The 13,321-nt window shown below is 38.9% G+C and overlaps 1 protein-coding gene across 1 annotated transcript; it reads right to left on the bottom strand.

Annotated features, from left to right (window-relative positions):
- Positions 1-416: 416 nt before the first annotated feature.
- Positions 417-7,038, bottom strand: LOC118408953 (peroxidasin homolog; the record flags this gene model as incomplete). Its single annotated transcript, XM_035809820.1, has 6 exons — positions 7,011-7,038; positions 4,753-5,103; positions 2,961-3,245; positions 2,133-2,396; positions 1,650-1,913; positions 417-680 (listed from the first exon to the last, which is right to left on the bottom strand). Coding segments are annotated over exons 1-6 (1,456 nt in total), but the record flags the coding sequence as incomplete, so codon positions are not given.
- Positions 7,039-13,321: the final 6,283 nt, after the last annotated feature.

Here is a 13,321-nt window from a genome sequence, read left to right as displayed (position 1 = left end):
GTGCAATTCGCACGCCTGTCTCCCGCCTTGGTGAGGATCACTCCGTCACGTTCTACAGTACAGGCCGACCGAGAAGGTCCCCTGCTCATTATTCCATTTAGCGTTCTCCACATTTCCTTTGGGTTGTTTCTGGACTCCGCTATTTTAGATTTGAAAAACGCAGCTTTCTTTTTCCGGTTTAGTTTGACAACTGTATTCCTTAGTTTCTTGTATATACTCATATCCGAAGCAAGGCCTGTTGCATGGGCTTCTCTTCTGGCGTCATCCCTGAGCCTCATTACTTCTCTGAGTTCGTCGTCCAGCCAACCTGCCGGATTCGATCTAACGGTACCAACAAAAATGCAGCAAACAGTTACTGTTCCCTACATTACTAAAAATAATGTATACTGGTAACTAAATAAAGTAAAAACACTCACAGTTCACCACCAGTTCCACAGCACCACTCTCCTGTGACGTCCCCACCACGTTAGTAGCCGTGCACCTGTACTGTCCAGCCTGACCACTCTGTACATTGTTGATGGTCAGAGTTCCTCCACTGTGTGAGACAGACTGTCCATCTCGTGTCCAGGAGTAGGAGGTAGGAGCTGGGACGGAGCTGGCAGAGCTGCACGTCAGGGTCACAGTCTGGTCCTCTACTACTGGGTTTGGGGTGATCTCAACAGTTGGCTGGGACGGCTTGTCTGTGGAACACATGTCATGTCATCAATGTACTACAGTGTCTGATAAGGCCATAGCAAATACCTCTTACGGATGACAGCCCCTAAAGCCCCCAATTCAAATGTGAAAGTCCAAAAAAGATCGTAGAATAACTACACTTAAGAGTATCAGACAATGTCTTGCTTGTACAACTATTTGACTAGTTTTATTTCTAAAACAGTTACCACACTAATGCCTACTTCTGATCAATAGTGTCGCTTTAAGTTAACAGGTTCAATAAATTCTACCACATATCATATTGTTCCGTTTTTGGTATTGTCTTGTTGTAATGACCATCTCTAGAGCTGTTTTTTTAATCAGATGAAAACCAAATGAATGCACTTGCTGATATCACCCATAAGATTTACTTCCAATGACCTACATTTCATAAAAATACTACTCACTGGAGTGCCCAAAACACTATACAACCAACTCACCTTCCAATCAAACAACAGTAGGTACAAAACAAGATTGACACTAACAGCAAATTCCATCAAAATGCCAAAAACCCAAAACCAATGCAGAAAGGAACTGCTTCCTCTACTTCAATGTCTCAAAATGAAACACAACACCCGATAGGACTGACTTAATTGATGCACTGGTATTTTCTTTAATTTCTGCAGTATTATATTGTTCACATGTACATGTATCTGATGTTATTTTAGTGCGACTATTTTTCTACTCTTTCTGTCATAAATGTCAGTTATATTGTATGTTACTACTTAATGTGTAGGACCACAGGGTGCATGACAGAACTGTCAAGCTATTAATCATATCCAAATAAAGACAAAGCCTAAGTCTAAATCAGTTAGCTTGTGTCTCCATGATAAAACAGTGTTAATGGAGAAGCCAACAAAAGATGTACAAGTATCATCCAAATAGAACGGCTTACCCTTCTTCACTAGAATAGAAATGCACAAGGCAATACATGTATGTACTCTGACAGTACTCACAATTCACCACCAGTTCCACAGGACCACTCTCCTGTGACGTCCCCACCACGTTAGTAGCCGTGCACCTGTACTGTCCAGCCTCACCACGCTGTACATTGTTGATGGTCAGGGTTCCTCCACTGTGGGAGACAGACTGACCATCTCGTGTCCAGGAGTAGGAGGTAGGAGGTGGGACGGACTCGTCAGAGCTGCACGTCAGGGTCACAGTCTGGTTCTCTACTACTGGGTTTGGGGTGATGTCAACAGTTGGCTGGGAGGGCTTGTCTGTGGAACATATGGAGAGGTTGGTCAAATTAGGATTAAACAGATGAAACCTTGCGAGCCTGTAGTGAAACAACCAAAGCCATAGTCATTGCAGTGCTTGGGAGGGCCTGCATATTTATTGATAAGGAAGGTAAGGTAGTTGCATGGTGGCCACTCATACAAGACTGACGTGTAATATATACAAGTCATGTACTGACTGACAAAGTACAGTCAACTTACACTGCACAGTGACGACAGTATTTGCTGTCCCAGTTCCAGCGCTGCCATCATGGAATGTGTTTGTTGCTGTACACATATACGTGCCAGCTGCTGTCCGCTGGATGTTAGGGATGGACAGCTGTGCTGTAGAGGAGACAGCTGTGGTGCTGCCCTGTTTCTTCCACTCCACACTGGCAGCAGGTCTGGCAGACACAGTACACTCCACAGTCAGGGTCTCATCCTCATTCACGGTTTCTTCAGATGGAGCCGATACCTCAGGGGCATCTGTGTGTTATAAAGTTCAGTTCAGTTCAGTTCATCCTCTTGGAGGTGACACCTGTGTCTCCATCAGTTCTCAGATTATATATGTTCTGTGTTGAGTCAATCATCATTGACAATGTTTCCACACAAAGTACAGTGAATATAAAACATTCTAGAAATATTCGAATGAAAGCTCAACTGTGTTGGTAAATTCCATATTAAAAAAATTTTAAACTATTCCAACACAAAGTCAGAGTGTTCGGCCTAAAATTCAAGGTGAGTTCCTTTTTCTGTTGGAAGAAAGTTTAAAATTTTTCAATATTCTAAATTTTAGTAATATATTGATCCTGCTTGAAAATAAATTTTGTGACATACCGGTACATGTATTATGATATATATCATAATTGTCCAGAGGGATATATTGCACACAAGAGCAACCTGTTCACCAATTTTTCTGATACTGGAAGGGAATTAGACCATTCATTCATGATAATCATACAACTTAAAAACCATTCTGTTCTTCTTCTGACTTTTATTCCACAATATCTTCATTAAAAACATTCTGTATTACTAGAATTTCTAACTTACATTCCACACTGAGAACTGTGGATGCTGTATCAGGCATTCCCACATTGTTGGTCACCTCACAGGTGTAGGTGGTATCGTGTAGGCTTCTTGGGGTATTTGTGATGGTGAGAACACCGTTATTCTCACTGTACTGGTCCTCTGTACCGGTGTCAATGACCCTGGTACCTTCCTTCCATGTGTAGCTGAAGGAGTCAGGGGTTCCCTCAGCAGGACAGCTGATTGTGGCAGACTCGCCTTGTTTCACACGGGTTGTACCGGGTGGGGGTGTAGTGATGCTGGCAGGGACTGGAATGAAGTGAAACGTCTGATTCACTTCATCTTCATTTTCACTTTTGCTCAAAATACATACAGTATTGATTCAGATTTTCTTTACAAAGACATAGCAGGAACACGAGATAAACTCGTACCTAAAATGCGTCAACAATAGAATTCAGGAATAAACATCATAAAAGTTCTAGACGTCAGATTAACATATGAAAACAACCTCTAACTATCAAAAACTAATTATTGATGCAAAAGGACATGATTGAAGAAGTGTGTCACAATGAGGGTCAATTACAGAAAGACAAGGTTATCACAAAAACTATGTTTTAACATTAGTGTAAGGCTTTCAAGTAAGAGGAATGTTTCCATCTGAAATGTACTAAAAGTGGTCCAGGCACTATTCATTTAAGGATCATAGGTGCATAGTTGAGTTTGAAAACACAGTCAAAATACTAATCGACACTAGTATAGAGCAGTCGCGAGGCTCGTGGTATGAAAGACATTGCATGTCTTTTAACTTTGCGCAACTTAACAGAAAATCGGCGAAAATAACACAACAGTGACACAGTGAACTGTTATTTTTGCCGATTTTCTGTAAAGTTGCGCTCCCACTGACGTGCGTCACTGTTGCGTTTCTAGACAAAATGAACATGTTATTGGAAATCGCAGCGTTGTCAATTTATGAAAAGTCACTGTAAAATTATGACAATGCCTCAAAATGAGATTTATAATGAAATAATTTCTCTTGTAATGGTAAACAATATGTCACATAATGTTATATAATAAACTTGAAAGACTTTTACAGTAAAAGTAGTGACCCAATTGAATGGACACGAAAAATATTCCAGATATAACTCGATCGATTGTGTGTTTTGCACCAAGTATGTAATGATGTATGTTTATACAGTTTTTTTTAAACAATTTTAAATTTCACAAATGAAAAGTTTAATATTTCATTTTTTTCACTGTTGGTGGGTGGCTTACCAAACTACAATTTTAAATTTCACAAATGAAAAGTTTAATATTTCATTTTTTTCACTGTTGGTGGGTGGCTTACCAAACTACAAATGTACCATACTTGTAAAAAGGGAGGAAAAACATGGCTTATGGGTCCGAATGCCTGTAAGTTTGGTGTTCTATCGGCAGCAGGCTAACAGTAGTACCACTACCAGCAATGATTAAATTGCTTGTAACGCAAACTCTAAAGCAAACGTTATCATCCAACATATCTGATTTCTTTTTCAACTTTGTACGATAATCTGTTTCTCCACATCTGTAGGTTTATGAATCGATAAACCAGTTACTTATTTGGTGTTTTACAAGATTAGTATAGAATTCTGGCCTACTCACCACCAAATAAAACAAAATATATCTTTAAGTTTATGTACCGGTACAAAACCATTTTTTCTTATTGGATCAGTCTAGAAAAAAAGGACCTAAAAAAATTTGGTGGATTGGACCTATTGGAATGCATGAGATTGAAACTTATTACCATACAGAAAAATGAAAAAAGAACTTTAATAGTCACCTGCGAGTATGAGCTGTGTACTTTCCTCAGCTGGATTGCTATTGATACCGTCAACAGTGACGGAACACGTGTAGACCCCAACATCTGCAGACGTGACCCCGGTCAGCTGAAGACTGGCCTCACCATTGGTGCTTGTCCAGGTTGTTGTAGCTCGGCCAACATAAGCAGAGTAGATGTAGGGATTCCCACTTCTCTCTATTTCCAGAATTTCCACCTCAGGGTCTGAACTTGTTTTTCTCCAATTTATTCTCCTAAACGTTTCCCCAGATCCCACTGTATATCGCCATGGAAACGAGGCTGTTCCTCCTGCCACCACGTAGTAGGTCGGTTCGTTGTTGGTGATGGTTGCTCCTGATGATAGCAAAAAAATGCAGTGAGACAGACGAATCATTACCATTGCCAATGTGCTTTTTCAGCTACACATGCATGCTAGTACAAAAATTATGCATGCATGCATGCATATTAGTTGTAAATGCAGAAATGTTCGTGGTGGTTTTATGTTTGCGTTTTTTGCGGTGGCCGCTTCACCGCAAACCCAAAGCTACCGCAAATATCTTCCATTATTATTATAGTTTTTGACTACAGTCTATGGCATACCGCAAACTTAAAACCACCGCTAACACTCCATTTTCCCCCTTAGTAACCCAAAAAGTGAATCCCCACTAAACTTAAATGTTACAGCATGTGCACCATGTGTGAGTGTGTTTGCATGTTGTAAACATCTGGATAATTTTAGTTACAGGATAATTACAGCAAAGAATATCTTTGTTTTTGACTAAAAGGTTTCCTTTGATAAAGACCAATGTACTTGGTAAATCATGGAAACCAACTTAATTTGCATGATTAATGAGAAAGATCGTTCCTTCACCAAATGATATCAACCCTTTTTAAGTGAGGTAGCACCCCCCATTGGGTATGCAAATAATGTCTTTGCATAAATTGTATCAGTTGATCATCTTCTCTACCAATATAGCATCGGTTTTTCAAAGTATGAAAAAGTCAAGTATCTTAGCAACAAAGGCTATTTTGGTATTTTCCCATAAATCATTTAAATGTCACGACAATCCATCAATTCGTCTTGAGTCATTCCCTTCCAAAATCTGAAACTAAACCTACTCTGCAGTTCCAAAACAAGCCACTAGGGTGCCCGAACCTATACCACTTACTCTCGGCATCAAGAGCTGTCTACCACTCAAAAATCATTGCCGTAGCATGTTCAGAACTCCAGATATGAAACCCAGAAGTTCCGCTGCAGTGCCATAACAGGCTGCTAGGGGGCCCAAAATCTAATCGTTTCCAGGTCTCATCAAGATCTACCCACATACGGAATATTAATCATAACATTGAATCCATTTAAGCGTTCTTGAGTAATATGCTGGTTCTACATACAAACATATTAACGCTTCATATAGTATTAAATAAATTATAATACCTAAAACATAACCTTCTTGGCAAAGGTAATAATGTAACCTCCACCTAGCTTTATAATACTGCAAGTATGAGATTCCCTTTATATTCCACTATGGAATTATAGCATTTTCTCAATAATCATGTAAATAAAGTCTTAATTTGCATATTGATATCTAGTGACATTCCTTGCTTTTTCAAGTTACATACACAAATGTATGACTAGTCTGAGAGTCCTATCATGGAGATTTATAAGATTTTATCATTAATTATATATGCAAATCAGCTGTTGATTTGCATGATTAGTATCTTACTACATGTAAGACTTGACTTACGCTATCATACCAAAAATCTTGACGGTTTGTCAATGCAATGAGTTATTTTTGTATTCATTTATAACTTTGTTCAGAACACGAGATTTCAATATTGGAAGTTCCGTTGCAGTAATACTAGTTAACCTTTATCAGTAGGGGTAACCTATAACCGTTCGGCTTTCAAAAACGGGCATTTTTAAGGATATCAAGTCGACGGACAAACTACAATAGTTAAAACACACTACAACTTGAAACCACCATCCGTCGACTTGATATCCCAAGTAATACCGTGTGGGTAAACACAACGAATATAGCTTGCCCTGCGGATATAGGTGAACTATATAAGCGTTACATTAGAAAGCCGCTAGGGGGCTCATTATTGAACTAGGACCTTCCTATTCCCGACCCCAACTCACAGAGTACCTTGCAAATTTGCAATATCATCGGAATCTTATCCAAGGCTTCTCGAGTTATGCTGTTTATGCAAAAAGTAATCTATAAGACATTTTTGTAACGTTAACCCAAAATATAACTTACCCTCCTGGCGGAGGTATTTTTTACCCATGAGTTTACTTGCAATTATCTGGCACCATAAATCATACGAACATTTAATTAATTTAGACTCTTGTATGTCAATGAATTCTACTTACCTTCACATCCTCGATGAAACAGTTGCATCAATATAGAAATTGTCAGAATTAATGTCAGCGACATTGTTCAGAGACCCTGTGTAATTATGTTGGTTATCTTGATCTGAGCGGATGATCTAGATGACAAAACCAGTCATGTGAGTGACGAATTGACGAAGAGTTGCCAGTATTGTTTTTTCTTACTCGTCTGCAGAGCGGTTCTAAGTTCTAACGTTATACCATTTTCCTTAACGCAACCGTCCACAAATAACCGTAACGTTTACTAAATGACGCATGAAAAACCGAGCTCAATTAGCAGACCGAAGAGAGTCCCGTCTACTCTGCCAACGTCCACACCACCAACAGATACAAATTGAAGTGCATGTATGTCAGGTTCCGACGTCGGACACACTGGAAAATGAGCCTGAACCCTGGCATTGACTGCGACCTCACCGTTTCTTGACACTCGACCGACACACATATGCGGCATATATGTATACCTACGCACAGAAATCAAGCATTTGACAATATAGTGCCATCCATAACCAATCCAAAGGTCCATGAAAGTGTGACCGTGCTCCTCCTCAGTTTTTGTGTTGCTATTTGTAAGATTGTGGTATAGTAGCTATCAATCCCGACACAAAACATTTCTCAGGTTCTACTACTAGTATTCCCCACAATTAAATTTCGCGAAGGGATATGCCAGTCGGCTAAGTAATTTGCCCGGAAACAACGAAGGAAATGTTCAGTCCAGGGTCTGTGCTTGGCTTGGTTTGCTGGAACAAGGAGGCGCGTAAAACGTTTGCAGATTTGTGTGAGGAACAGAGGCGACAACGTTATTGTTGGTCTCTTAGTTCGCTTCACAGGCTCGGTTTCACCTGATGCGTTTTGTTGTTGGCTGACAGAGCAGAGCCAGCCATGAACTGACGAAGCTATTTAATAACGGTTTACTTACGGACATACGGACTCCCTGCACCCCCATACCCCCACCCGTCGCCTAGTTTTTTTATTGTTTTTATTGACTTTCCCAGCATAGTTCACTTTTCTGCTCCAAGATGAGCTGGTTGTTTCACCGAACGGTACTTCTTCACTTCTTTGTTGTGATGACACAGTTGTCCAATGGTAAGTAACAGTTGACGTTATCATGTGTGATAATTTCCCATCCAGGAAGACTAGCGGTGTACCATCTTGTATCACAGCTAATGGACGAATAAAGCTAATCTCGAACCAGATCCACGGTGCGTTATGTTTGACTCCCTTAGCCGGCTATAGTCCCTGGCCAGCTTTGATACTATCGTATGGCACCGTAGGATCTGCTTGGAGATTAGAATAAAGCCTCTTTTTTTTTAATCACCAAATTGAATGGGCACAAATTGTGCACTTTAATAACGTTATTACATTATTTTATTGAGTTTTGATTAATCACTGACGACTAGGGGTGGGTACCGGTAAAACAAATCGTTTTTTTTCTTGGACCGGTCCAGAAAAAACGGACCTGAAAAAATTTGGTGGACCGGATGTTGGACATTTTGGAAAATGAACAGATTATATGATCAGGCATTCACACATTTCGGGGCTTACTGGTTGAGGAAAATAACACTAATGGGAAGTAAAGTAGAGTCTATGGTCATTTCTACCAAGTTTTACAGTCTTGAAATAGTACAGAGGCAGTTAAAATTGTAGGATTTTAAAACGCCAGTGGGAGTCGAATACTGATCCTCAAAACAGATTTCTTTGTAGCGAAATGGACCATTGTCTTGAGTATTGTCCATTCACAAATTCTCACATACCGAGTAAGGTCCAGGTTCAGGTCCAAACCGGGACATCAGATCCTCTTTTAAGACCTGAACCAGACTCCAGTCCAGGACCTGAATTTTCTGTACCAGTAAACAACCCTAGCTACTGACGACCCACCCCAAGATGCATGTTGTGTCATAAGGCCTGGTCATTTTAACCACAGAATAAAATCAACGAGTGAGCAATATTTCTCTGTGATTTTATAATTATTTCAGACACTGATTATCTAGCAATTAAGGCCTAATGACACCTCTTACACCTAGGGATATGTGGGTCATCAACAAAGTAACCTGTATGAGGGATACAAATTCCTGTATGGCGCATAATGTTACGTAACTAGATCCGTAAAATTTGAGTAAAAAGATCCAGTCAAACCTGCCCAAGACATTACTAGTACCACCCGCGGGACTGGGCAAAAGCGGTCTCGATTTGGACAGGTGGTCAGTTAGAAGAGTATTGACTCACAACATGCAATGCATAGTATAAGATAAAATCAATGAGTGAGCAATATTTATTTCGACTCACAACATGCGATGCATAGTATAAGTGGTTTCCGTTGTGATTAATAGCAAAATAGCAAGTACACGCACGCAAAGAAGTTTAATTAAGCGAGGTGTTTAATGTTAAATACAACACGCACGCAAAAAAACGCTGTGTTCTTGATCACCGTATCTGTATGTCCCATCCACTAAAATTACTGTACGGTGTACCTTTCGAATTCTATGCCTGCTGTGACGCCGGTACCTCCGGATAGTGTAACACAAGGGTGAATGTATGTACATTTTGTAATTTGTCGGAAAAAAGCACTCACACACTGTCAGATCTTTCTTAAAAAGGTATGAGGTGCACTGATCTTTCTTAAAAAGGTATGAGGCTATATACATTTCAGCATTTGTTCACTTTATAATGATAAAGATTTTTAGATTTTTAAAAAAACTTCTGTAACAATTGAATTCAGATTTTCTTACGAAATTTCCTCCTATTAGTACAATAGACTGCCCCTTTGATTCACCTTCGTGTATCCACCGCCATATTTATTTTGAACATAACATACATACACAAACCTAAGAAAATATCTCCAATTTTGGGTGCACCTGGGTGCACATGTACCTAATCTCCAAGCAGATCCATCAAAAGCCGGCAGAGGAGTGAAGCCGGCTTAGGAGTGTGTTTTGTATGGCAAATGTAAACCTCTTGGCTGACTATCTCCTCAGTTTGGTACTATCTTATGCCATTGTAGGATCTGCTTGGAGATTACATGTACCTATTTCGAGCCCTGTTATGTATATTTCAATTTCTACATTTATGTTGTTACATATGTCTATGTGTTTTATATGACACAGGTGCAGTTATTACAGATGTCGGAACAGAATGTCTGAAAAATCAGTCTACAGTGAACTTCTTTTGGACCTACACTCTTTCTGCTGGTGAAACACTGCGTAGGATTAACTGGGATAGAATCACCCCAACAGTGACGAATATCCTGGAGATAGACAGTACAGGTGCACCTTATGAGTATTCTGGTTATGAAGGAAGGGTCAATACAACTGCAACACCAACCAATGGCCAGGCTCACTTTGAGATCAGAATGGTGTCTTCAGATGACGTAGGGATGTACCGTTGCAGAGTCACAACCACACTCGGATCTGATGTTTCCACTGCATATCTTGGTCAAACAGGTGTGTTTACCTACCTTTGTAACTTCCCTCTATCAAATCTAAATGCTACTGTAGCATCCCCACATTTAGTATGCAAATTAAGATATTCTTTTTTATTATGCCCATTACTGTTCCTGTCAAAACAAGCTGTATGTTCCTGTCCTGTGCTTTGAAGTTCCTCCAATGAACACAATTGAAATGTAAATTTTCCTTATTGATATAAATGCAATTATGCAAATCAAATCCTCATTGGCGTAATTACCTTCATTCATCCCTTCATGACTTCTGTTTCAAAATTCTGCAATTGAAATACCTCAGTCTGCAATTCCAAATACAGGGCCCTCACTTGTGTCGGATCTGCTCATACAAAACACCCAAAATTTTGACCACATTAAGGTATTTTGCTGCAGTGCCATAAAGCTGTTATTTGAATGCATATTATTGCTGAAAATTATTTTTTTCATCTGAGATTGCTTCATTGAAGTGAGTAGAAATAAACTTTGACATTGTTGAAATCATTTACTACATTTTTGCAAATAGAATTATATTTTACTGTCTGATATACATGTATGTTGACCAATATATATTTATATAGCTTTATTTGTGCCCTAAATGTCCTGTTCCTGTGCCAGTCATGTAAAAGTGTTTAGGTATGTGTAGGAAATCGTTTTTCTTGTAAGACTGGTCCAGAAAAAACAGACCTGAAAAAAAAAGTAAATAGTTTCATCAGGTTGCGTGGAACAAAGTCTTCTTCGTTACCCAACCTTCCTTTAATTCTTTCGTAAACGTTTTGACAACCATCTGTCACCTTTATCAGTACAAAATGGAACAAATGCTATTGGACAGGTACAATATGAAATAAACAGTCAGTGCAATCCGAATTTAACCTACTGTATTGTGTCGTAATTACTTGACATGAAATGTTCTCGAATGTGATACATTAATCATGCATCCTTACCCCTTCCAGTTCCAAAACAAGCCACTAGGGGTCCAAAGCTTCATCACTTACTCTTGGCCCCAATAGCTATCTATCATTCAAAAATCATGACCAAGCATGTCCAGAACTCAACTTGACAAGATATCAAAACCGGAAGTTCTGCTGCAGTACTGTAACAAAATCTAATTGTTTCCAGGTTTTAATCAAGACCTACCCACATACTCCGTACCAGTACCAAATATCAACCAATCTATCCAGGCATTCTCTAGTTATGCTACCCTTGTTGGCCAAGTTTATTAATGTAAAATAATTGAAATATTTTTCTCTACAGTCCCACCCCAATTGAATGAGAGTGAGGTCCAGCTTAATGTGACTGCAACAACAGATACATCTGCAACATTGGAATGGAATGAGGTCTTTTTGAATGGAACATGTGATGAAACCAATCTAACCTACCATGTGGAGTACAGATTGAAAACTGCAGAGTCCTGGGACTGGAAGTTAGCAGGAAATGTCACAGGATCTGCTCACGGAAATGGAACCCTGAACTTCACTGTGGAGGGACTGAACAATAGAGGACAATACTACTTTGGTGTCCGGGCTAGGAACTCGATAGGTGTCAGCGACCGTGCTGAATTTCTTCTTGATGTCCTCTTGGGCTTAATAATAAGTATGTACACTTTTGTATATTTTTCACTAATGTTGCTATAACTTAGTATTAGCAAGTAATATAGATGATGGTATAAATGAATTGCACTAAATTTGATCACTAAAATTTATCCAATATATATCAATTCATTGATCAATTGAACACAATTATCGGTTGAAATGACTTTTAATTTTATAAGTTAGAACAAAAGTAAAAAGTGGCACATTTTCCAATGCTAAATTAGGTAGAAAAATTATGTTTGGTCTTTGACAGTCATCCTATTGAAACCCATATTTAAGTAAAATTGAAAATCACTGCCCTCAGAAAATGTTGGTGAGGTCTGGAATTTATTCAAGGGCTTAATCTTGAAAAATATGTTTAACTAGTAAATAGTTTCAGCCATAGCAACCTAACTAGTTCCCCTCTTGCTTTGGGCCAAAATGTTACCTGGATCTTCAGCAATTTTGCCATTGAAAATTTGGAGGTTGGGGTCTCATCCATAATGCACCATACACATAATATTAATAAGGATAACTTGTAGGGCACTGTTCATGCAGTTACTGGTCAATGGTAATAGGTCAAAAGGAAATTGGACAAATATTTTACATGTATTACAGATTTTCCATTCCTTAAGGCCACCAATTTAATTTCTTGGTTCACGGATTCGCTTGCTCCTATTTTTTGGAAAAAAAAAAATAAAAATGAAAATAACCACTCAGCAAATTTTCACCATTAATGAAGCCATTCACCAACTTTCTGGTGTAGCAAATTGGCCTTTATATTATAAAAGCTCCTTAAAGTGTGGGCACAGGTGATGTTACTGTACAGTAATAGTGTTTTTGTACTTTTTTCAAGCTGAAAACTTTTTTTCTTTATGTTTTGGATTAGTTGTTACCTCTACCCCAACTGTTTTACAATTTTTGTTTTTATTTCTATTTCGCCCTCTCGCTCCATATTTTTTATGAAAAAATCCGTGAACCAAGAAATTAAATTGGTGTGGCCTAATGTAGTCTTTCAGAGATACTGTAGATAGATAGGAAATTCAGCCTGCATTGAAAAATGACATATTTTTCTAGGTAGACTTGCAAATAAGTCATGCTTTATATATTATGTCCACTGTGGAATACGACGTCCCATGTAACTGTTGCAGTGCATAATGCACTATCTGCCCCTAGCAG

The sequence above is a fragment of the Branchiostoma floridae genome, unplaced genomic scaffold (assembly GCF_000003815.2).
Source record: "Branchiostoma floridae strain S238N-H82 unplaced genomic scaffold, Bfl_VNyyK Sc7u5tJ_588, whole genome shotgun sequence".
NCBI classification, from domain to species: Eukaryota; Metazoa; Chordata; class Leptocardii; order Amphioxiformes; family Branchiostomatidae; genus Branchiostoma; species Branchiostoma floridae.
This window is presented reverse-complemented; position numbering and strand designations above follow the sequence as displayed.